The sequence below is a fragment of the Mobula birostris genome, chromosome X (genome assembly GCF_030028105.1).
Source record: "Mobula birostris isolate sMobBir1 chromosome X, sMobBir1.hap1, whole genome shotgun sequence".
Lineage (NCBI taxonomy): Eukaryota > Metazoa > Chordata > Chondrichthyes > Myliobatiformes > Myliobatidae > Mobula > Mobula birostris.
The window spans coordinates 69,000,644-69,027,917 of NC_092402.1; the positions used below are offsets into that span (position 1 = coordinate 69,000,644).

Sequence of the window (27,274 nt, forward strand, 5' to 3'; positions counted from 1 at the left end):
GAATTTTTGATAAGTGTGGCATCACAGGACTTAGTGCTGGGCCACAGATATTCACAGAATATATCAATGATTTTGATGAGTGGATCAAAGATAATATTTCCAAGTTTTCTGATGATACAAAGCTAAGTTGTAAAAAAGAAGCAGAGACTCAATGGGATATTGACAGCCTAATTGAATGGGCAAGGACATGGAACCTAATGTGAAAAAAATGTGAGGTCGTCCACTTTTGTACAAGGAAGTTGAAAAGCAAAGTGTTATTTAAATAATGAGAGGCTGGAGGGACCTGGGTATGCAAATCACTGACAATTAACAACACCAACAGGGGAGCATAATGAACAGTTGAAGTTTTGGGCCAAGACCCATCATCAGGAGGCCCATGGTGCCTGACCTGCTAAATTCCTTTCAGCATTTTGTGTGCGTCAATCCTAATTTCCAGCATCTGCAGTCTTTCCTATGCCTCCACTGACAGTTAATATACAAGCACAGAAAGAAATAGTAGAACTAAACCGTATAGCTTTTATTAAAAGTGGGTTTGAGTACAAGAGTAAAGGCATATTGCTCCAATTATAAGGAGCTTGGTGAGGTTGCATCTGGAATACTATGTCCAGGTCTGACGCTCCTTTCTAAGGTAAGGTATGCTTGCAACAGAGGGATTGCAACAAAGATTCACCAGGTTGAATCCTGGAATGGGGAATTGTCCTACAAGGAGAGATTAAGCAGATTAGTCTTATAGGTATATATATAAATATAGATGCACAATATGTGCTATCATTGAAACATGCCAAATTATTACGGAGCCTGACAGGGTAGCTGCAGGGATATTTCCTGTGTCTCGAACCAGGGATCACAGTCTGAAGGTAAGGGGTCAGCCATCCATGTTTTTTTCATCTTGTAAGTCTTTGAAACTCTCTATCCAAGGAGGCCATGAAGGCTCAGACACTAAGTATATTCAAGGCAAGATATCAATCGATTTTTGGATATTAAATTAACAAGGGGTCTGGAGGAAGATGATCGGCCATGATTCTATTGAATGGCAGGGTAGGCACAAGGAGCTGAAGGCCTTCGCCTGCTTCTATTTCTTAAGTTCTTATATCCTTAAATGTATTTTACATATAATTTTATGTGATCCTACATTCCTGGTAGGCCTGTGTTGCCTGCCTCCGCGATTCTATAACTATTAGTGCAGTCCTGTCCTGCTGCAGACAAGATTTTGGTCGAGTTACAGAGATTTCAGTCCAGTTACATATGCAGATTACAGAGGAGGTGCTTTCTGTCTTAAGTCCACAGGATAAGACCCCAGGGTCTGACAAGGTATCCCCTCAGACCATGTGGAAGGCAAGTGCAGAAACTGCAGGAGCCACAGTAAAGATATTTTAAACATTTTTTGCTACAAGTGAGGATGGCTAATATTGTTCTGTTGTTCAAGAAAGGCTCTAATAATAAGCCGGGAGATTATAGGCCAGTGAGCCTGAAATCAGTAGTGGGAAAGTTATTGGAAGATATTCCAATGGACCAGATATATAGGTAGTTGGATACACAGGGATTGATTAGGGATAGTCAACATGGTTTTGTGTGTGGGAGGTAGTCTACCCAATCTTATAGATTTTTTCGGGGAAGTTACCAAGAAGGTTGATGAAGACAAGGCGGTGGATGTTGTCTACATGGACTTTAGCAAGACCTTTGACAAGGTCCTGCATGGGTGGTTGGTCAAGAAGTTTCAGTTGCTCAGCATTCAAGATGAGGTAGTAAATTGGATTTGACATTGACTTTTGCGGGAGAAGCCAAAGTGGTAGTAGATGGTTGCCTCTCTGACTGGAGGCCTGTGACTAGTGGAGTGACACAGGGATCGGTCCTGGGTCCTTTGTTGTTTGTCATCTACATCAATGATCTGGGTGATAATGTGGTAAACTGGATCAGCAAATTTGCAGATGACACCAAGATTGAGGGTGTAGTGGATAGCAAGGAGGGTTATCAGAACTATCAGGACCAGCTGGAAAAAATGAACTGAAAAGTGACAGATGGAAATTAATGCAGACAAGTGTAAGGTGTTGCACTCTGGGAGGACAAACCAAAGAAGGTCTTACACAGTGAGCAGTAGGACATTGAGGAGTGCGGTAGGACAGAGGGATCTAGGAATACAGGTTCATAAATCATTGAAAGTGGTGTCACAGGTAGATAGGGTCATAAAGAAAGGTTTTGCCACTTTGCCCTTCATAAGTCAAATTACTGAGTACAGTAATTTGGATGTTACATTGAAGTTGTACAAGGCATTGGTGAGGCCTAATTTGGAGTATTGTATGCAATTTTGGTCACCTACCTACAGGAAAGATGTCAATGAGATTGAAAGAGTACAGAGAAAATTCACAAGGATGATGCCAGGACCTGAGGACCTGAATTACAGGGAAAGGTTGAATAGGTTAGGACTTCGAAGATGGAGGGGAGATTTGATAGAGGTATGCAAAGTTATGAGGGGTATAGATAGGGTAAATGCAAGCACACTTTTTCCACTGAGGTTAGGTGAGACTACAATCAGAGGTCATAGGTTAAGGGTGAAAGGTGAAAGGTTTAAGGGGAACATGAGGGGGAAACTTCTTCACTCAGTGTGGAATGGTGGATGCGAGTTTGATTTCAATGTTTAAGAGAAGTTTGGATAGGTACATGAATGGGAGGGGTATGGAGGGCTATGGTCCCAGTGCAGGTCGATGTGACTAGGCAGATTAACGGTTTTGCACGGAGAAGATGGGCCAAAGAGCCTGTTTCTGTTCTGTACTGTTCTCTGACTCTACAACTTAGTTTGGACAGTAGGAACATTGGCTGATCCAAATCAGCACCCCCCCCCAAAATAAACAATTGTTTCAGTGGCAGGAAGAGCTGATTAGTTCCTAAACATGTGTACTCCAACCCACACTATTTCCAAATATTCAGTGGAACTATCAATACAATATACCTGAGACAAGTTTAAGAACATCAGTACTTTTGTTTCAAGCCTTGATGCAAGTATAGAATACAGTCCGTTTGCTGTTCTCAAATAATTACTTGAAAGAAATAATTGTTTTCCATATCGGTATTTAAAAATATATTTTTTGTTGAATTATACAGAAAGCGCATCCCCAAATGTTGAATTTTAAAATCCAATCCAATAACACCTCTGCAGCTAGTTTTTTGTACATTTAAGGAAAAAGGGAGCTGCTAGCAAAGCCAGAAGTTATTGCCATCCTTAATCATGCTTGGGATGGTGTTCATCTACTACCTTTTCTCGAACCACTGCTGTCCTTGTGGTGGTAGCACTCCCACAAAGGGAAATCCAAGATTTTGACCCAGTGTTGGTAAAGGAATGGTGACCGTTCCAGGTTACTTTTGGCTTGTGGGCGTTGGAACCTTTATAAACTAATTCAGCTTTCCCTTTGAACTAATTATTAAGATATATGCTACTGATTTTGTTTGCTGTAAGTATATTCAGTAAATCCATCAACTCATTTCTATTTGCATTCAATAAAAGAGTTTATAATTGACTCGTTGAATACCATCTCTGTAACAGCAGGAATATAGGAAAGTGGAGCATATGGTAATGTTGCTGTGTGTCATTTATCTACAATGAGAGCAAGTACCACTACAGTATGCTTTAATAAGTTTATTTGTTTGAGATTATTTTGCAGGTTAATACATTCAGTGGAAAACAGCCAGGGAACCTAATTCACATAGTACTCATCATACAGGGTCTGTCTCTGCTGCTCCCAGCTTAAACTCTAAATCTCATTATACTTTCCATAAACAAGATTCTAATGGTTCCTTGAAAATGAACCAAAATCGCCGGGAATTACGGGAATTGACACTGTATGACACGCTTCCAAGGAACTGAGTTCCAAGTCGAACAAAGTATATTCGAACCTTTATTACAAACCCAGCAAAGACGAACAATCTTATAGTGATAAAAGCTAACAAAACTAAAATTATCAATATAGTGGAATAAGAGTAATTAGCGTTCAGAGCGTAATTAGCAGTCAACAAAAAAATATCCCCCCCCCCCCCCGGCTCACTCCCTCTCAACTAAACTAAACTAATTAGGACAAAGAGAGTATACGTGACATTTGCTTCTACCACGCCCTGACCCACGTGACAAATTACCGTAACCCATATTAATGCGCAACATAAAATACAATACAGACAGAAAAATAGATACATGGCTCCTACAAAGATTGTGTGGAACAGGAAATGGAATCTTCAGTGATGGTCCAAGGAATTGAACCACTTTCTCTTGCCACCCAGCTTGAGACACTGATCTGGTCTAACCTTTTCAGAATGAAAATTAGTTCAGAGCAAAGGAGTTCTGATAGGATCCAGGGTAAGTAATTAACATATGTGATTGGGACTTGTTAGTAATTCTTTCAAAGAGTATGGTGGACTGAATGAGCTTTGCTGTTCACTTGTGAATTGTCTTAGCCAAATGGACAATATAATTTAATCCTTAAAAGGCTCTATCGTGTTATGTGAAGCATGGCAATGATACCCAAGAGGATTAGTATAACTGTCTTGTTGAATCTTCTACTGGTGCGGCAAGGTTGCTTGGAAAATTGGCTACCTGAACCAGTGAATTAGTAACCAATTAAGAATGGAACAGATAGGCTGATATCAATGATCAACAAGAAAGTTGGATCAGGAGTATTTTCAAAGGCACTGCTATAGCCAGTGCTGTCTAATTACTGCCCGATTTCATAAATTACCAAGCGTAAAGTGAATCCTTCCTAATGTTGACCAATAGAGTTTTGAGGAAGGGAACTTTGTTAGAAGAGAGGTAGTTGCTTTCTGCTCATCCTCCCACAGCCGGTAGTCAATAAGCAAAGAGGAAATAACTGATCATTTCAGAATGCTCAATATAATTACACCCGATCATTGTGGCTTTATGAAAGGTATATCAGGTTGATAAATTTGCTTACATTTTTGAGGATATGCTGGGGGATCCTGTAGATATAGTATATTTAGATTTCCAGAGGCATTTGGTAAGATGCCACAGAAGAGGCTAGTGCCTCAATTAATAGCCCAGGTATAAGCGGAATGGATTGAAAACTAGCTGTCGCAGAAAAAACAGGTTCAAATAAATGGTTCCTTTTCAGGCCAGATTGGAGTATCCTACATTGGTTTTTGCTTCTCCATTGTTTACCATTTACATTAATGACCCAAAGAAAGTGGAAAACGCAGGGTTTCCAAGTTTGCCGATAATATGTGGAAGAGCACATTGTGGCAAGAACATTGTGGTTCTGCAATGGGGTACAAATAGATTGAATGACTGGGTGAAAACATGGCAAACTGAGTTTAATGTGGTAAAGTGCGAGGTCATGCACTTTGTAAGAGGAGCCAAAAGGCAGGTTATTATCTAAGTGGAGAGAGACAGCAAATAAATGAAATTCAAAGGGGTCTAAGTTTTCCAGTGCAAGAACCACAAAAAAATTAGCAAGCAGGTCCAAATAGTTAAGGCGGCAAATGGCATGTTGGTCTTTAATGCAAAGGGGCTGGAGCTTATAAATATGAAAGTTTGGTTCCAATTGTACAGAGTGTTAGTGGGGGCACACCTGCAATGCTGGGCACAGTGCTTCCTCTTTTGGCACACATGACATGCAGTCTTCCTATCTTTAGCCCTCCGTGGTCTGCTGGCTTCCCACTGAACCCACTGGAGAATCAATGTGATTTGGGTGTGAGGATGTCCATATCACCATGGCCATTTCTATGGATTATTTCCTGCCTGCATCTCAGCACTGTGCCCTCAGTGAAATTGTTCCATGTTCTCCTGTGTTCTCTCCATGCTGGGTGTGCTTCCTCTCATCAAGTAGTTGTGTTCAAATACTCTCATTCACCAGCCTGCACACAAAACAATCCTGCAGCAGCCAATCTGAAAGGATCTGAAAATTGCACCCACTTGATGGTGTCTTGAGGCTGACCACGTATTCACCAGTCCTTTCCTCTGGTTCCTGGTTATAATGGCAAACTTGTAACTTTCACATCTCTGAAGGCACTAATTAAAATGTCCAGTGTTCTTAGAATGACCCTGACCTTGCATGAGTCCTTGTATAAGAACTAGCAAACTTAGCAGTATCTCTTATGTCAGCAACAATATCTCCATCCTCTTGCTGCGAGTGGTACATTCTTTGCCCCCAGTCCCATGTCCTCCAGGATATTTTCTTGCCCTGCGGCAATGTCTGAGACTATTTGTATTTTTCAAGCTTGTCTATATACCTGCCATGTCCATGGCTTACCATTCTCTGCCTAGAGAACCTTGTTCTGTACTAACCCCAGACTTAATTACAGACTCACACAAGACCCAACCCAATGTCAGAGCGTGCCTGTCAGCTGTGCAATATTGCTGCTTACCATGGTAAGTAATAAGGAGAGACCATCCTTTACTGAGGGCCCTCAGCGCTGGTACAACAATGTCTCAAATATCAAACCATATAGCTCACGTACTACTCACACTCACACGCCGGCAGATTTTCGATTTACAAATGACACCATTGACTCTTTAGGGAGTGTGTCTTCAATTTGCAAATCTAGCTTTTATTTTATTGAATTGCATGCTGCTCTCCGTGTAGGAATACGTTTTACCAAAATACCCAGAATGCATTTTGCCTAGCCTTTATGAATCGTGAAATTTCATGTAACAAACAAAATGAATCCCCTTGGCTGCTGATTTCCTTACCGCAGTGAATAAACTTAAAAGCCAGTTGCTTTGGCTGGAAAACATTTTGTGATGTTCTGAGGTTGTGTGGAAGCTCACTCTAAAAAAACAAAAGGCACAGCAGAGCAGATCCATTTGAGAGAAGGGTAAGCACATTAAGCACGACTCTCTGTTTTCTTGCTGTTCTTTCGGTTTTTCTTGTCAGTGCTTTCAAGGGAATTCTCTGATCTACCTGTGAGAGGAAATGCAAAAATTTTCCTGTTTCAAATGCTAGTAACTTGCCACATATTTGCTGCATTTTCCACTCTTGGTTCAGATTTGATGCTTTTTTTCTTGTTTTCTGCTTTTTATTTGTGTACCAATCTGAATAAATTCACTTGTGGGATGTCAGGAATATGGTAATAAACATAAATCATAGCTAACAATTTACACCCACATATCCTGACTGTTTATAGTTTGAGGTTTTATATTAAAATATTGCATCAAAGGGACAGGCATCCATTTATAGGTTGAAGCATTGTTTCTATTTTAAACCACATGCAGAGATTAAAAACAACGGGTCCAAACATTGCTCTACATGTCTGTTCTTTAATTCTTGGCATTAGATGACCATATGACCATAAACCACTATTGATTGTTCTTCAAGTTCTCTGATCAATCTTTCACCAGAGCTACCTCAGCATCAGTCAATATTTGAACAATATGAGGCTGTTCTATTTGATCTGAGCCAGATTGGACTTTTCCTGTTCAGTTGTAAGAAGTCAATTCAGACAATCTTCTTTAGGCATTCCCCTTTTAACCATTTTACTAAAATAAACTTACAGAGTGAACATATGAGGATATCTTTTTACTTTAGCACTTGCTGTGCCTCAGTGGCTTTTGTACTGTTACCTCTTGCTGTGGAGGTCCTGGTTTCAAAGGCCTGATGCTCTAGTGCAGGACTGAGGGAGTGCTGCATTTTCTTTTGAATGAGATGCCAAACTTGTGCCCTGTCTACTCTCTCAGGTGAGTATAAATGATCTCACAACACCATTTCAATGAACGAAACGGGAGTTCTCCACAGTTTCCTGGCTACCCCTCAACCAAAATCATTAAAGAAGATTTTGCGGTCACTGTTACATGTCAGAAGCACATGTAGCCTGTGGTGTTTGTATGCTCCAACACATTTCAAAAGCTCTTCCTTGCTTTAGAGTGATTTGCCAGGTTATGAACGACGCTGTTGAAATCCAGACCTTTATTAGTGTGAACTCTGTCTATTAACATGTTCCTCATAGTTCATCGTTCACAGGTCCAAACTATTCCCAAGCACTTCCTAGTGCATCTGGAAAATGGTTGTGGGAGACCAGTGGCTCATGGGAACAGTGTTGTAACACGGCCTCATCACGATTTCACTAATAAGAGCAGAATTTTCCTTTCTAGATGAGCTGCCAGCCATGGCTGATGAGCCCAATCTACATGGAGTGACTCATTTTAAGGCATTAGTAACCCACCTTTGCTCCTTCTCCTGTCGGCAGGAATGATTCTGCTGTGTTTAGTAGCTAACCCATAAGAGCTGGACGTAGTTGTCAGAGGCTATTTGAGATGCACGCCATTGGGAGCATTTAATAGATAGTAGGAGCTTATCCCTACTACCTCCCTGGCTAAGATAACCTTAAGGAACCTCCTGTTTCTTCCAAATTATCTGCCCCATGTCATAACCTATTGACTTAGATTGTGTGTATCTGCCTGAAGCCTCTCTGCACCTGCCTCAGTCCATACTGCCACTTAGATCTGCGTCACTGGCAAACGTGAACACTGAAAGAAAGACCGAAAGACTGAAATATTTCACTGGGTGGGAATCTGAAGCAAGAAGCTGGCATAAATTCCCCAATGAAAGATCCCTTTGGGCAGCAAATGTAGCACAAGCTTGTGTTGGCGCGTGGCCAAGTGGTTAAGGCGTCAGTCTAGTGATCTGAAGGTCACTAGTTCGAGCCTTGGCTAAGGCAGCATGTTGTGTCCTTGAGCAAGGCACTTAACCACACATTGCTCTGTGACAACACAGGTGCCAAGCTTTATGGGTCCTAATGCCCTTCCCTCGGACAACATTGGTGGCATAGAGAGGGAAGACTTGCAGCATAGGCAACTGCCGGTCTTCCATACAACCTTGCCCAGGCTTGTGCCCTGGAGACCTTCCAAGGCGCAAATCCACGTCCTCACGAGATTTACGGATGCCTATAAAAAAATATAAGAAGCTAAGCCATCGGGGAAGCTGTTTGAAGTGTTTGCATTGATCCAAGGGGACAGAAGCTTTAAAATTGAACTGTAAATATTTATTGGCATAACCTGATTTTATTCATCAATCTTCTGAGAAATCACAATCTGTATCTGCATATGTCTCATTGGAGTGCAGGAGAATTCAACCCTGTTTTTGTCAGGTACAGGAAGTATCAGTGGAGGGGTGCTGTCGTTACAGTTTTGATCTGTTTTCACTTGCAACAAACAATGACTTGCATTATGCAGGCCCAGTAACACGGTGAAACATCCCATGCCACATGCCAGAACAGGAGATCAAAGCTTGATCAAACAGAATGCTTTTAGGAAACATTTTGAAGGCAGATAAATGTAGGGGAGGAATTACAGTTTGTTTGTTTAATGGATGGCAATTCCAGTTCTGTTCCAACACTGCCATCAAGCAAGGCGTAATGTATGTACTCTTTCATAGCATGTGGTAAAGGTGTACTCGAAAGCAAAGGCTACTCCTCCTAGCTTTCCCACAGCTGCGTACTTCTTGTAAGACATCACACAAGAAACAAGGAGCCGTACACCAAGAATTTATGAACACAGCAGCAGACTTGCTTCATCTGAGGAGCCACCCATCCTGCTTAATCCATGGAATTGATATTAAAAGCATTGAGAGGAAAGTTACGAGATTATTATTTTCATATCGAACAGAATGTGTGGTAGGTCACGCGACTCTTCCATCATTCGCAGTTTATAAATTAGACGAATGTCTAATAAAGGGGGAAACACTAGCAGTTGCAAGAAAATGGGATCAGGACACAAAGAAGGTGAGGGTGTGCAAGAGGAATGCAGGATTGGTCTGTACCTTGGTCAGATGGAGAAAGATCTTGGCCGAGGATCAGGAGGAGCGCCAAGGATGGATGTGACTGGGATCTGGCAATAGCAATGAGGTGAATGACTGGAGGCAGGGGCTGGGGTCAGGAGGAATGGAGATAGAGTTCCATTCGGGGAACCGCTGTGTTGATGGGAGGATCAGAGGGCCTGAAGGGTGGAGAGAACTGGGCATAACTTGGGGAGGGTATCACAGTGAGATTAGTGCTGGGCTGAAGAATCAGCACGTAGGCTTCCTGGACAGAATACAAGATAAGGGACGTAACTGATGTGGCCTCAATCCAACATCGCACTAGGGAGATCTAAACATTGGGAAATTGTCAGTGATTACCACTTCTAAGACAATTTAATGCAAGTTTCACTGAAATACTTACAAAGGAACATTGCATAAGTAATGATATTATCACATACATCCCACTGCACAAGTCACAGGCCACAGTTTAACTCACTCCAAGAAGAGCCTGGTAGAATTTAGACATTAGATGACCTGGAAAGGGTTATTATCTCATTTCAATCCAAAAGTTCATCAACTGCATAAAACTATAAAACATTTCTATACCATTAACATTTTCCAGTGATCAGAGTTCATCAACCACACCGCTAAACTTTCAGTACAACTTGCATTGTGTGTACCCAGTCTGCATTATGTGATTGCCCAGAGACCAGAGTTCACGCTATGCAACACTAACACCCACTCAGGTTCCCTGAAAAAGTTACAAAATTAGGGGAAAATATGTGAATATGAAAGGCTCATTTTCCACACAGATTGTGAAAAGCCCAATCATTAGATGTATCTAAGGTGGAGTCAGATAAGTACATAGAACATAGAGCAGTACAGCACAGTACAGGCACTTCAGCCAACAATGCTATACTGACCTTTTAACCTACCCCAAGATCGATCTTATACTTCCCTCCTTCCATTTTTCTTTCATCCACATGCCCATCTAAGTCTCTTAAATGTCCACACACCCACCACTCTGTGTTATAAAACCTACCTCTGACATTCCTCTTTCCTCCGATCACCTTAGAGTTATGCCCTCTCATATTAGCATTTTCCACCCTGGGAAGAAGTCTCTGGCTATCCGCTCTATCTATGTCTCTTATCATCGTATACAGCAGTGGTCCCCAACCACCGGGCCACGGACTGGTACCGGGCCGCAAAACATGCGCTACTGGGCTGCGAGGAAACGATATGATTTGGCGATACGAGTCAGCTGCACCTTTCCTCATTCCCTGTCACGCCCACTGTTGAGCCATTACGCATGCGAGGTCATTACCCGCGCGTCATCCATCTTAGCGTGAGATGAAGATCAACTCCTCGAGCTTGCAAATGACGGTGGGCTGAAAAGTATGTTTGACATAACATCTCTGCCGGCATTCTGGATCAAAGTCAAGGCTAAATATCCTGAGATAGTCACGAAAGCACTGAAAACGTTGCTTCCATTTCCAACATATCTCTGCAATGAATGCAACGAAAACTAAATTGCGGAATAGACTGGACATAAGGAACTCCCTTCGAGTATCGCTGTCTCCCATCACCCCTCGATAGGACCGTCTCGTACAGGGAAACAAGCCCAGGGCTTCCACTGATTCAGCGATATTGGTGTGTTGCAATGATTTTATATGTTCATACGAGGAAAATATGCGCTGTGTGTTTAATATTAAATTCGTTAGATAAACCCTTTTAGAAACGAAATTGAACGTATTAGCCACTTATTATAAGTGACATATAGTTGACTTATCACCTATATTCCGTTCGTGATTAACACCCCCGCCCCCCCCCCCCCAGGGTTGCCAACTGTCCCGTATTTGCCGGGACATCCCATATATTGGGCTAAATTGGTTTGTCCCGTAAGGGACCGCCCTTGTCCCGTATTTCCCCCGCTAAGGTAGAGCGTTCCTATGAAACCTTTCGTGCCGAAATGGCGTAAGGCGAAGAAGCAATTACCATTAATTTATATGGGAAAAATTTTTGAGCCTTCCCAGATCCAAAAAATAACCTACCAAATCATACCAAATAACACATAAAACCTAAAATAACTCTAACATATAGTAAAAGCAGGAATGATATGATAAATACACAGCCTATATAAAGTAGAAATAATGTATGTACAGTGTAGTTTCACTTAACAGAATCGCCAAAAACGATTTGTAGAAAAAAATCGGCACGTACACGCAAACACATGCGCACACAGGTGCCCGCGCAAGGCTTCATGGTCATGGTAGTCTTTCTCGGGGTAAACACAAGTGTCCCGTATTTGACTGCTACCCTTGTCTATTGGCAACCCTACCTCCCCTCGGTTGGCCAGTCCACAAGTATATTGTCAATATTAAACCGGTCCGCGGTGCGAAAAAGGTTGGGGACCCCCGTTGTACACCTCTATCAAATCACAGCTCATCCTCCTTCACTCCAAAGAGAAAAGCCCTAGCTCACTCAGTCTTTCATCATCAGAAATAGTCTCTAATCTAGGCAAAATCCTGGTAAAACTTCTCTGCACTCTCTCTAAAGCTTCCACATCCTTACTATAAAGAGGTGAACACAATACTCCAAGTGTGGTCTAATCAGAGTTTTATAGAGCTGCAACATCACCTTGCGGCTGTTGAACGCAATCGTCAGCTAATGAAGGCAAAAACACTGTATGCCTTCATAACTACCCTGTCAACCGGAGCAGCAGCTTTGAGGGATCAATGGATGTGGACCCCAAGGTCTCTCTGTTCCTCTGCTCTGCTAAGAATCCTTCCATTAACCCTGCACTCTACTTCAAATTCGACCTTCCAAACTGCATCACTTCATACTTTTCTGGATTGAACTCCATCTGCCATTTCTCAGCCCAGCTCTGAATCCTATCAATGTCCTTTTGCAACCTATGACAATCTTCTACACTATCAGCAAAACCACCTATCTTTGTCATCTGCAAACTTACTAACCCACCTTTACAGTTCATCATCCAAGTCATTTATAAAAGTCACAAAAAGCTGGGGTGACAGAACAGATCCCTGCAGAATATCACTGGTCACCGACCCCCAGGCAGAATACACTCCGTCTACAACCACCCTCTGCTTTCTATGGGCAAGCCAATTCTGAATCCACACAGCCGGGTTTCCCCGGATCCCATGCCCCTGACTTTCTGAATGAGCCTACCATAGGGAACCTTATCAAATACCTTACTGAAATCCAGATACACCACATCCACTGCTATACATTCATCAATTTGTTTATTCACTTCCTCAAAAAATTTATCAGGCTCATGAGGCACGACCTACCCCTCACAAAGCCATGTTGACTATCCCTAATCAGACTATGCTTCTCCAAATGCTCATAAATCCTGTTTCTAAGAATCCTCTCCAGTAGTTTGTCCACCACTCACATAAGACTCACTGGTCTATAATTCCCAGGACTATCTAATTACCTTTCTGAACAAAGGAATAATATTTGCCACTTTCCAATTTTCTGGTTCTTCACCTGTGGCCAGTGAGGATGCAAAGATCTGTACTCTGACTCATGGTGTGCGGTTAAGTTACTCAGGATAAACTTTAGGATGCAGAAAAAGAAAATCACCGCACCTTCCAGTCATCTTTCACCTTAACAAGAGCAAGCAAAGCAGCTCAGAGGATAGTTTTTGTCATATATGCCTCTGAGGAATAGAGTAAAGCCTCTTTTAAGATGCAGGATTATCATGTATTTGGAATGCGAAGGAGAGCAAACAGCAATTGTTAATGACAGTTAATGCCCGTGGATCTGTCAAGGGTCGACTCGGAGACACATCATATTCAAAAGTGTGGTCCCTGGTGGTGCGGAATGCTCCTGTCATGCAATGAGCAGCAATACTATACTGCAGGAAAGAGTTTTTATAAATGAAAGTAGAGAAGTGTACAGCTACTTACAGAATAGATACCTCCCATAAAGTAGAGTGACAAACCTATATACAATTTGACTCTATTTATTTACTTAGACATACAGCGCATAACAGGCCGTCTGTTCCAATGAGCTGCACCACCCAGCAACCCTGGCCTAATCACACGATAATTTACAATGACCAATGAACCTACTAGCCAGTACACCTTTGGACAGTGAGAGGAAACTGGAGCATCCGGAGGAAACGCACGCACTGACAGGAAGGACGTCCAAACTTCTTACAGACAGTGTTGGAATTGAACTCTGACCTCCGACGTCCTGAGCTGTAATAGGGCCGTGCTAATCACTAGGCTACCATGACGCCTCGTCCCTTACATTTTCCCTTTATCACCATTAAACTGAAACCTAGTCTAGAGAACCTGGTCTTAAAGGATGGGGTGAAAATGAGGTCCTCATTTCTTTTTCTCATATTCACTTACGACATTGAAGGAAGTAATTCGGCCCATTGAGTCTATGCCAGCTCGCAAAGCAATCCCATTAATCCTACAGTCGACGTTTCAGGCCGAGACCCTTCATCAGGACGAACTAAAGGAAGAGTTAGTAAGAGATTTGAAAGTTGGAGGGGGAGGGGGAGATCCAAAATGATAGGAGAAGACAGGAGGAGGAGGGATGGAGCCAAGAGCTGAACAGGTGATTTGCAAAGGGGATATGAGAGGATCATGGGACAGGAGGCCCAGGGAGAAAGACAAGACGGGGGGAAAACCCAGAGGATGGGCAAGGGGTATAGTCAGAGGGACAGAGGGAGAAAAAGGAGAGTGAGAGAAAGAATGTGTGTATAAAAATAAATAACAGATGGGGTACGAGGGGGAGGTGGGGCATTAGCGGAAGTTAGAGAAGTCAATGTTCATGCCATCAGGTTGGAGGCTACCCAGATGGAATATAAGGTGTTGTTCCTCCAACCTGAGTGTGGCTTCATCTTTACAGTAGAGGAGGCCGTGGATAGACATGTCAGAATGGGAATGGGATGTGGAATTAAAATGTATGGCCACTGGGAGATCCTGCTTTCTCTGGCGGACAGAGTGTAGGTGTTCAGCAAAGCGGTCTCCCAGTCTGCATCGGGTCTCGCCAATATATAGAAGGCCACATCGGGAGCACCGGACGCAGTATATCACCCCAACCGACTCACAGGTGAAATGTTACCTCACCTGGAAGGACTGTTTGGGGCCTTGAATGGTGGTAAGGGAGGAAGTGTAAGGGCATGTGTAGCACTTGTTCAGCTTACAAGGATAAGTGCCAGGAGGGAGATCAGTGGGCAGGGATGGGGGGGACAAATGAACAAGGGAGTCGCGTAGGGAGCAATCCCTGCGGAAAGCAGAGGCGGGGGAGGGAAAGATATGCTTAGTGGTGGGATCCCATTGGAGGTGGCGGAAGTTACAGAGAATAATATGTTGGACCCAGAGACTGGTGGGGTGGTAGGTGAGGACCAGGGGAACCCTATTCCTAGTGGGGTGGCGGGAGGATGGAGTGAGAGCAGATGTGCGTGAAATGGGGGAGATGCGTTTGAGAGCAGAGTTGCTGGTGGAGGAAGGGAAGCCCCTTTCTTTAAAAAAGGAGGACATCTCCCTCCTCCTGGAATGAAAAGCCTCATCCTGAGAGCAGATGCGGTGGAGACGGAGGAATTGTAAGTGTTGCTGTGGGATTTGACATGAGAACCATGTTACAGAAAGCTGCAAAGTACAACATTGGTTAAAATGCCATCTATTTGCTTTGTGCAGAAGAAATGCCTTTCTCACAATTATCAAAACAGTAAATTAGTTCTATTTTAAATTAAAATATTAAAAGATTTAATGCAGATATGCTCAGATTCATTGTAGCTCAGTCTGTTCTGCAGGAAGCAGTGTGACCATCTGTGGATTAGTGGCTTTGCTGGTGTGATCCTGTATGTGTCTTACTGGCTCGTGAAGACTGCCTTATGAAGCCTTCTTAGATCCTCTATAAATTCCATAAGATTTGCACTAAATCCTCAAAGAATTTTAAAGTTCTGTGACTATTTTAATGTGAAGAATGGTTGGTTTAAGAATTTGGTGGAAGAGGGGCATTTTATTATGGGCTAATTCTTAGAAATTAGTTTCTAAAGACAGACCTCAATGAAATGTAACTTCATCCCATACCGGCTCAACCAAATAGGCTCATGGTGTAATATTTTGGTCAGGGTTGGTTTTACGTTGAACATTTCTTCCTTATGCTGCTTTGGCCCAAAACTTACTCTTGAGCACATTTCAGTGCCCACTGTGGATTAACATCAGCCCCAAACTGTTAATTGGTTGCACGCCCTAGTCCATACCATACCATAGACACCATAGAAACTACAGCACAGAAACAGGCCCTTTGGCCCTTCTTGGATGTGCCGAACCATTTTCTGCCTAGTCCCACTGACTTGCACACGGACCATATCCCTCCGTATGCCTCCCATCCATGTATCTGTCCAATTTATTCTTAAATGTTAAAAAAGAACCCGCATTTACCACCTCGTCTGGCAGCTCATTCCATACTCCCACCACTCTCTGTGTGAAGAAGCCCCCCCATAATGTTCCCCTTAAACTTTTCCCCCCTCACCCTTAACCCATGTCCTCTGGTTTTTTTCTCCCCTAGCCTCAGTGGAAAAAGCCTGCTTGCATTCACTCTATCTATACCCATCATAATTTTATATACCTCTATCAAATCTCCCCTCATTCTTCTACGTTCCAGGGAATAAAGTCCTAACCTATTCAACCTTTCTCTGTAACTGAGTTTCTCAAGTCCCGGCAACATCCTTGTAAACCTTCTCTGCACTCTTTCAACCTTATTTATATCCTTCCTGTAATTTGGTGACCAAAACTGAACACAATACTCCAGATTCGGCCTCACCAATGCCTTATACAACCTCATCATAACATTCCAGCTCTTATACTCAATACTTCGATTAATAAGGGCCAATGTACCAAAAGCTCTCTTTACGACCCTATCTACCTGTGACGACACTTTTAGGGAATTTTGTATCTGTATTCCCAGATCCCTCTGTTCCACTGCACTCCTCAGTGCCTTACCATTAACCCTGTATGTTCTACGTTGGTTTGGCCTTCCAATGTGCAATACCTCACACTTGTCTGTATTAAACTCCATCTGCCATTTTTCAGCTCATTTTTCCAGCTGGTCCAAGTCGCTCTGCAGGCTCTGAAAACCTTCCTCACTGTCTACTACACCTCCAATCTTTGTATCATCAGCAAACTTGCTGATCCAATTTACCACATTATCATCCAGATCATTGATATAGATGACAAATAACAATGGACCCAGCACTGATCCCTGTGGCACACCACTAGTCACAGGCCTCCACTCAGAGAAGCAATTCTCTACCACCACTCTCTGGCTTCTTCCATCGAGCCAATGTCTAATCCAATTTACCACTTCTCCATGTATACCTAGCGACTGAATTTTCCTAACTAACCTCCCATGCGGGACCTTGTCAAAGGCCTTACTGAAGTCCATGTAGACAATATCCACTGCCTTCCCTTCATCCACTTTCCTGGTAACCTCCTCGAAAAACTCCAACAGATTGGTCAAACATGACCTACCACGCACAAAGCCATGTTGACTCTCCCTAATAAGCCCCTGTCTATCCAAATACTTGTAGATTCTGTCTCTTAGTACTCCCTCCAATAACTTACCTACTACTGACGTTAAACTCACCGGCCTATAATTTCCCGGATTACTTTTCGATCCTTTTTTAAACAACGGAACAACATGAGCCACTCTCCAATCCTCCGGCACTTCACCCGTAGACAGCAACATTTTAAATATTTCTGCCAGGGCCCCCGCAATTTCAACACTAGTCTCCTTCAAGGTCCGAGGGAACACCCTGTCAGGTCCCGGGGATTTATCCACTTCAATTTTCCTCAAGACAGCAAGCACCTCCTCCTTTTCAATCTGTACAGTTTCCATGGTCTCACTACTTGATTCCCACAATTCCATAGATTTCATGCCAGCTTCCTTAGTAAATACAGACGCAAAAAACCTATTTAAGATCTCCCCCATTTCCTTTGGTTCCGCACAACGTCGACCACTCTGATCTTCAAGAGGACCAATTTTATCCCTTACAATCCTTTTGCTCTTCATATACTTGTAAAAGCTCTTTGGATTCTCCTTCACTTTGTTTCATTCTGAATTTGGTGCTCCATTTGTAATCTATGCCTCAGCAAGAGAAATGAGTAACACAATTGGGAACGAGTCTAGTTCATGATTTGTTTTCATGTGTTTTGCATGTGAATGGGTCAAGAAATGACACAGGGACAAATGGATGCAAATTGTTTCATTGCTGCTCTTCTGTCTCATTATCTTCCAAGAGAGAAAGCAGAAAACCTGGGCTTTTCCTCAGGAAAGCTTTCTCCATTTCTACTCTAATTAGGTAAAGTCTCAGTCAGATTTCATTAATCAATTTCCCAGGACTGCCTGACTGAAGAAAAATCTGGACTGATTTGCTCTTTGAAGCACTGGCTGACTAAATAGATTGCATTTAAAGAATGTGCTTCTTCAAAGGGAATGAGGGAAAAGTCAAGGGGTGAGTTCATACTCATTCCCCTTGCAGGTCTCAAATGTCTGTCTCCAGAATGCAATGGGCAAAACCCCGACCATTGGTTATGTGGGTCATCTGGTTGTCTTCTGAGCTGAAGGACAGCTCGGGAAGAAGAGAACCTGAGAGTTGCTCAATGTCATTGATATGTGTTCTGTTGTGTCTTGGTCCAGGTACGAGCTAGCGCCATTGCCCAGGATGCTGATCAGAACTATGACTACGCCAGCAACAGTGTCATCTTGCATCTGGATGTTGGAGATGAAGTCTACGTGAAGCTTGACGGAGGGAAAGTTCATGGTGGCAATAGCAACAAGTATAGCACCTTTTCCGGTTTCATCATCTACCCAGACTGAGCAAAGGTGCCTTTGTGTCCTATTGCAGACCAACCAGGGAGGAATGTGTGTAGTATCAATCAGAAGGTTGAATGGAGCACAGAATTAGCAACCCACCCCACCAACCCCTAAATTTTCAATAGATAAATGAATAATTATTTTATAATTTTGTTTTAAACTTCACAGTCAGTAGATTTTTAAATTAAGTTTAGCACTTTATCTAGCAGTTTATCATTTGAACCATTAAACAAGTTGTGACCATTGACTGTGAGAGAAGTAAGCCACATTACTGAGAAAAGCAGACAATGCGCTAAAAACAACTGTAGTTAAAAATCTAGAGAGTTAAATAATGATTGAATATCAATTAATTAGCATGTAACGATCTGACTTTAATGTGCCAATGGTGTATTTATCACTTGCCAATCAAATTTATAATCAAGCAGTGTGCTTAATACATTTTTACAACTAATTGCTTGTAAAATACCTCAAGTATACTCAAATCTCATATCCTGATCCTGCACCTTAACGTTGCTTCTGCCTTCTATGCATCATGTTCCACTGGATGATGTCATATTTATGCCACAATTGAAATGAGCACAGCTGTTCATCAGCCTGAGGCATCACCAGTTGATTAGCCCACTAAGAATGTGGGCAGCAATATACTTAAAGAAAAACTCAAAGCCCCTTCTATCTCTTCCAGTATTTCAGGTGAATACTGTGACATTATTTCCTTCCTCAGCCAGCTATCACCAAAAACAATTCGTCGCTCAATCATCTCATTGCTCTTTATGGAATCCTGCTGTGCGCAAAATGGCTGCTGCATTTGCCTACATAACAAGCCACTGTACTTCAAAGAAGCTGATTGTGATAAGGCGCTATATGAATACATCTTTCTTCCTTCCTTGCCTGATCTAGGTGTTGTACTTTTTTAGGTCTAACTATGCTTTCAGTGACAACCAAGGTCAAATTTAAGAAATCCCTGTCTTTGTTAACATCGCTTAACGTACAACTTAGAGAAAAGGGTCTTCTAGTTGCCAGAGTGAAACTACTTGTCCTCAGTAGTTAAATTGGGGATTCATTTCTGCCACGTTGCTAGTACTGGTTTTACACTTATCTCTCGTAATAGCAAAACCCCTCTCCAGTTCATCACATCAACTCAGTTCTTGGTGTTGTTGTTAAGTCTCATTGCAGAAGGCAGCTCCTGTTCATCATTAAGTTGATTTGATTTCCCCCTTGACGTCATCAAAATCTTTATCAGTGAACAGATAAAGGAAGAAAAAATTCCAACAGAAAGAAAAAAATTACTGGTGTATGTTCTGGCTAGCAGTGATGCCATACAATCACTTAACATGCTTGCCCCAAGTAATTCTGTGCACTTTTTAAATCCAAGCGCACCAGAAATTTCATGTACATTGTATGGAAATATTTGTAAAATGAAGCAAGTGAAATCTAGTCATAAACCTGGCTGAAGGTAGAATTTAGCAACCACAAATGATACCAAAACTCCCGCTGTCAGTGCAAGATATGACATGATCCATCAGTATTCCTTCTTTCTGCTTGGACTTTCTCGTACAGCTGTTTCCTGACAATGTGGCATTGCTCATAATGCAACAATTACACATATGTCATCCTTGTTACCTTTATGCCTTAACTCAACAGTCTGCAATGTTACTGCCTGGAGCTATAGATACAAAGGTGATAAGAGCGCTCAACTTAACTAATGTTTGCAAAGTTGATTTTGCTCCTGTTTCTGCTATTTACATACATTATCAATTGAATTCTTCATTAAGATATTTATTCTTGAGAAACTTTGTTTACTGTTTAGCTTACGTCTTGTGAGTGCAAGGTTGCTCACAATAAATCGAGTAAAAAATATATGAGGGCAGGAACATCATTATTTGACACCTCAAATGACATCTGTCGGTCTTTACCTGAATTTCAAACATCAAAAACCAAACATCTTTTAACAAAGTGGACTACTTAGTTTTAGCATTGGAATGAAATAAGGTGGAATTTTAAGTGTTCCTCCTTGCAAACTCTTTCAATATGTATTCAAAGAGTCAAAGTTATTTGACCAATAATTGAGACCTTCATGTAAATAGGGCCTTTGTAATTGAACTGAGAGGGAACAAGTTCTCCATGCATGCTGAGTAAAGACTGGTATGTACTGTGCACACATCATGCATAACCACTAGAAACCTTTCCAGCAGAAAACGTAGACTCTTTGTACAAGATTCTCTATCCATCTTGCAAACTCAAATTCCTGCTTTGTTCTTCACCAATTGCCTTGTTCTCAAATCATATATCTTTTGTATTATTACTTGTTCAGTTTAGCTTCTTTATTTCATGGTTCAGGAGATGATGATGTACTGAAAAAGTGCAATGTCTGTTAGCCTGTTAAGTGTCAGCTTTAATCCAGTGCAATACCGCATACATGAGCTGGTGGTGCCTGGTCAGACCAGGGATGAATTTAAACTTTCTCCTAGATTCAAAGCAAAATGCATTTAGACAGTCTCAACCTAGGTAACTCCTTTGAACAAATATATAACTTTTTCACCTAGGATATCCCAACAAGTTTTTCTGATAAAATGATCTATGGTGTAACAGCATTAGTTTGAGGTTGCCCCACAGATCTTCTGTATTTCCCACCTCCCACCTGCAATAGTGAAGTGATTCCTGGTTGGATCTTTTTAAAACGTTCACCACAGTACAGTATTGCTCTAGCACAGTGGTTGATATTCACCTCTGGTGTTGATCTCATCACATTGGCTTCCAAAGATGTCAGGGAATATAGTGGCAGCAAATAACTTCAGTCTCAGAAGGGACTAAGCAAGAGGTCAATTTTTGGTGTTCACGCTAAAACAAATCAGAGCTGAAAAAGAATGGATGAAACAGTAAAAATTCTCAGACTGTTTTCCTCTATATTGGATATGGATTGGATGGTGAAGAGAATTGAAACATTATCCTGTCACGACTGAACAATGGACCAATCGAATCTGGATTGAAGAGATGAGTGTGATTCTCCTCTCAAATGAACTGAGATTGCAGTCCCAATTGAGTTCCTGATGGGCACAACTTTATAACATCAAGTACCTACTAGTTCACCCTAAGTTGGTCATTTTCCAGTATTCAATAAAATGACAGGTACAATGTTTAAAAGACACTTGGATGAAGACAGGTACAGGAGGGGTTTATAGAGGTCAAACACAGTGTAATAGGACTAACGCATGTGGGCACCTTGGTCAGATTGATTATCCATAATGATACCTGGCGTGAGCACTGGCTAATTTCAGCGCCTGAGGAAGTGTGGTGGTCTTAGCTGATAATAGAAATACATAAAGCTTTACATGGTGTGAAAATATCGAAAACAATTTTAAAAAGCAATTGGAATACTAGGTTACATAGCCAGAACGTGGTCGAGAGAGAAGCTTTCCATGCACCTGGTAGGTGTGCTTTGACTGCAGCGTTGGTCAGCACGCACTCAGAGAGTATCTGTGTATTGGAGAGAGTGCAGAGGTGGTCAACAGGAATGACCCTGAATGTAATGAGAATGAGCGATAAGGAAAGATTAAAGAAAATTAACCTGTACATTCTGCAGAAAATAATGTTAATAAGTGATCGTGACATAAGTTATTATACGTAACACAAAAGGTGGACACAGTCAAACTAGTAGGACCATTTAAAATACAGAAGACTGAGCTAAAACAATTCTAGACTGGGAAAGGAGTTTAATAAAGTAGTAATATACTGTATGTTTGGAATAATCCACTGTACAAAGTGCATTAACCTGTGTCAAATTACCTAAGGAATGAGTAGAGTGATTTTTCCTCTCCTTGAGTTTTCCTTATTTTGTTAGCTCGGGAGTGCTGAATATCAACACTGACTGAAAATAAGACAAAACTTAATTTATTCTGAAGGAAATTAGTGTTGCAGGGCTGCTCAGTCAGAAATATATACTTTAAACTACAAAATGTGAATTTAAAAGTAATAAAGCACAATACAGACGTGCAATGAAACCATATACTTATATAGTTAAGGAGGAGGAGTTGCAGAGTCTTATAGCCCCAGGGAGACAGGATCTCCTGTGGGGTTCAGTGGTGCATCTCGGTGGAATCAGGTCTCTTTCTAAAGGTGCTCCTCTGTTTGTCCAGTATGTCATGGAGGGGGTGAGAGGGATTGTCCATAATGCTCCATAGCCGCTGCAGCATCCTCCTCTCAGACACAACCACCGGGGAATCCAGTTCCACCCCAGAACAGAACCCGCCTTCCTGACGGGCTTATTGATCTTCTTGGCGTTAGCTGCTCTGCCCGACTGGCCCCGTGGAGTAGAATGCTGGCCACCACTGAGTCATGGAACATCTGCAGCACAGTACTGTAGACGTTGAATGACCAGAGCCTCCTCAGGAAGTACAGTCAGCTCTGTCTCTTCTTGTACAGAGACACAGTATTTTTAGTCCAGTCCAATTTATTGTCCAGGTGAGTTCCCAGGTTTTTGTAGTTTCGGGTGACTTGCCCATCTGTTCACTTGATGGAGATGGGAATGCAGGGGTGTTTTCACCTTCCTGAAGTCCACCACCAACTCCTTTGACTTAGTGATATTGAGCTACAGGTGATTCATCCCAAACCACTCAACAAAATTGTCCACCTCTCTTCTGTACTCAGTCTCTTGACTCTGGCTGATACAGCCCACAACTGCTGAATCGTCCAAAAACTTATGCAGGTGGCAGGACTGAGTTATATCTGAAGTCCGAGGTGTAGACAGTGAACAGGACAGTCACCTGGGGTGTCCCTGTGCTGCTAACCACAGTATCTGATACACGGCTCTGCTGTGAAGGGAAACGAAGGGATGCCCCACTCAGTCAATTGGTCAATTGGAAGGTGCAGTAATTAGTCACTCAGATCCGCAGGGTTCAAGTCAGCTAATCTCACTCAGGGACAGCAGTGGTATATAGAGTCCCACAGTGATGTTAATGCCAATTTCATATTGTTATACAGTACAATTAAAAATATAATAGGCCAAGAACTACACAAGACCTCTGCAAAGTATAGTTTGTATACAGCAGGGGTGTAAATGGAAGAAGTACAGAAGACATCCATGATTTACACATTCTCTATATCCATTTGAGATGTAAGGCAAATGGATTGAATGCCCATTGATCTACATCAACATTGCTACATTCTTCATCGAGAGTGCTCTCTTCTTCCCAACTGTTAGTTTGGGTCAATTGACAGCACTCACCCTTAAGTTAGAAATGTGAGGAAACAAATTGCAATCCAGCACTAAGCTGCCCACACGAGTGCAGTACTGAGGGAGTGGTGAGATGTCAGAGCTGCTATTGTTCGGCTAAGATTTTAAAACTAAGATTATGTGCAAATACATGACAAAGTTTGCTTTGGAGCTCTTCAAAGAAAAAGCAATTTCCCCAGTGATATCTCTTGCAAAAATTACACCAGCAGAATTAGCGAATCACTTTGTTGCTTTTTGTGGGATCTTGCTGTGTGCAAAATGGCTGCCTCTGTTGCTTATGTAAGAGTCAATAAAATATAACATTTTATTGTCTGTTATATAAGGACAGGACAGGTGAAAAATTGATAAAGAGCTAAATCAGTGCAAGTCCATCTTACACATCAAACTATTTAAACATCTCACCCAAATGGTTCCCACCAAGGTAAATCTTGTCAGACTTTATTTTGTATATTAGAGCTTCCATTGTAATATGCAAAATAAATAACAGGTTGAAAAGGAATCAGAGTGAATAGGTTGACTCTGTTGTTAAGAAAGCATACGGTGCATTGACCTTCATCAATCGTGGGATTGAGTTTAAGAGCCGAGAGGTAATGCTACAGCTATATAGGACCCTGGTCAGACCCCACTTGGAGTACTGTGCTCAGTTCTGCTCACCTCACTACAGGAAGGATGTGGAAACTATAGAAAGGGTGCAGAGGAGATTTACAAGGATGTTGGCTGGATTGGGGAGCATGCCTTATGAGAATATGTTAAGTGTACTCGGCCTTTTCTCCATGGAGCGACAAAAGATGAGAGGTGACCTGATAGAGGTGTATAAGATAACGAGGGGCATTAATCGTGTGGATAGTCAGAGGCTTTTTGCCAGGGCTGAAATGGCTAACACAAGAGGACACAGTTTAAGGTGCTTGGAACAGGTACAGAGGAGATGTCAGGGGTAAGTTTTTTTTATTACGCAGAGAGTGGTGAGTGCGTGGGATGGGCTGCCGGTAATGGTTGTGGAGGCAGATACGATAGGGTCTTTTAAGAGGCTCCTGGATAGGTACATGGAGCTTAGAAAAATAGAGGGCTATGGGTAACCTTAGGTAATTTCTAAGTAAGTACATGTTCGGCACAGCTTTGTGGGCCAAAGGTCCTGTATTGTGCTGTAGGTTTTCTGTGTTCCTAATAAGCTAGAGTGTTTTAATAGCTAGAGTGGAATTAATAACAGTAGGTTCCCCCATCCCAGTTTTGACTTGTCTTTACCCCATATTTAAACATTTGGCAATGAGTTAAAGATGGAAACAGTATGAAGAATTTTGCTGGCATCCTGGCCAATATTAGCCTCCCAACTAACACCTAGAAATTAATTAATCATTGCTGCTTGTGGGATTTTGTGATGCACAAAATGGCTGTTGCATAGGCACATTGTAAAATATTTGATAAAGCATCATATGAATGGAAGTAATGTTTTTTTGCTGACCATCACCAGCTCCTCTGCAGTGGCTACACAGTCCGTAGCTCATAGATCAGAGAACACTGGACCTGCACTTCCATATAGCATGAGTACTGAACCTTTTACCTGTTGTGCACAGTCTGTGAGTGGTCAGGATGGTGCTCAAGTGTCACATCACCTACCAAGCTACCCATGGCCCAAGGCTTACTTGCCTTCATCACTGCCAGTCCCAGCCCAATGAGACACATTGAAGAATTTGTCTCCATTCCCTGTCCAACAAGAGAAATCAAAAGGCTGCTGTAGGTGGTAAGTTATCCTTGAGCACAGCAGAATTGGTTCCCTTCATTCAGCAATGCAATGCGTGAGAGGGAATTTGAATGTGCCCCATGAATATCCATTAATACCAGTAAATAAATTGTGGAACTGGTTCACTTCAGCTTCACCTTTATTTAACTGATTAAATCAAATACATGTCACTGCCTTACAAAAATGCCAGTATTATAATTGAAGATTGATGTAGGACTCCCCAGGATTCTGGCCTCCTTTGAGTGGTGAAATATTTAAATGTTAGCAGATCACCAGGTGATAAAAGGTTCTTGCCATTGCTCTTGGCCTCCTCATTCCCAGTACTTTGATATATTACTAAACATCCAGCTTCATTATTCCATGGTGAAGGAGCAAATTAATCACATGCGTTGATTAAAGCCTACCATTCCTGCAAGTGATTGATTTGTGGGGTTTTGTTGTTCTGCTTGGATCGCCACAATCCAGCTCCCCAGTGAGCAGAGGTGGTCATTAGTAAGCAGAACAGCTTGAAGAGCAGTGTGCTCAAGTATTGTAATGCCATCAAAGTATTGCAAACTGTCACTGCAGCAAATCTGCCCTAACCACAGGAGAGGATCTAGTCAATGCACACTACAATGATGTGTGTGATAACTGAACTATTTTTTTTTTAGCCAGTTGGACAAACAAGTGGTTTTTATATTAAGAAATAAGCAACTTGCCTTATAGTAGTTTGCCGTTATAAAATTGTACAGCGCCAAAAAGATACAATACGGCCCACTGTGACTGTTGGCTCCTTGAAAGAGCATTCAATTAGATTTCTTCCTCTTGCCCATACAGTTTAATTTCCTGATTCAAGAATATATCCAAATTTTGGGAGTTACTCTTGAGCCTGCTTCCAATGCCCTTTCAGTAGCACGTTCCCGTCCACGCTGATCTGCTGCCTCAAACCAGTTCTCCTATCCCGCGCTTTTCAAGAAATCTGCCTTCTTCAAGTTCCTGCCAGTTGAATGATAGTTTCCTCCTTTGCTACAACAGAGACTACACTTCAATAGTGTTTCATTGGCTGCAAAGCTCAGAAGCCGGTTTAATATCACCGGCATATGTCGCGGAATTTGTTATTTTGCGGCAGCAGTACAATGCAATACACAATAATAAAACAATTATAAATTACAACAAGAAACCTATATATAAATCAGTTAAATTAGTACAAAAATAGAGCAAAAGAAAACTGCGGGATGATCTGACATGAAAGTTGCTAAACAGATGTAAAGGAGTTTTTTTTCTTTTGTTTGTCTATTCGATCCTAATGTCCCAAACCACTCCTCGGAGTGTGCCTCTTTGTTTATGTTCCAAATAGACTCTTTGCAATACTCTGAAGAAACTTAAAAGAACAATGCCTTCATGAAATGACAATTAGCAAAGTGCTTCCATGCGTGGGGTAGAAGCAGGTGTTTAAGGGGTTTGCGTATTCTTGTCACAATAGAGTTAAAGGAAATGATGTGTGTTCAATGTAATTGATATCGCTGTACACCTCTTAAGACTTCAGTCAGAAACTGGTTAAGTCAGCAACGCTTCAGTTCACAATTCCCTCCTGCAGCAAGACATTATTATGACTGTGACAAAAAATGCCACTATGATCAGTTTTGTGTATTTTCTCATCCGTTGAATACAGGCAATATTAAAAAGGTGTTACTGTTGGAAAAATCTTGAACCCAGCCAGCTGTTAAGGTCTTA

General features: G+C 41.9%; 1 protein-coding gene across 1 annotated transcript in view; it reads left to right on the forward strand.

The window, feature by feature from the left end:
* The window catches only part of LOC140191389 (complement C1q-like protein 2), a 52,565-nt gene extending 33,969 nt beyond the window's left edge, over positions 1 to 18,596 (forward strand). The window contains exon 2 of the mRNA XM_072248766.1: positions 18,417 to 18,596. Coding sequence (XP_072104867.1) covers positions 18,417 to 18,596 — 180 coding nt within the window. The remainder of the gene's footprint in view (positions 1 to 18,416) is intronic.
* The last annotated feature ends 8,678 nt before the right edge of the window (positions 18,597 to 27,274 follow it).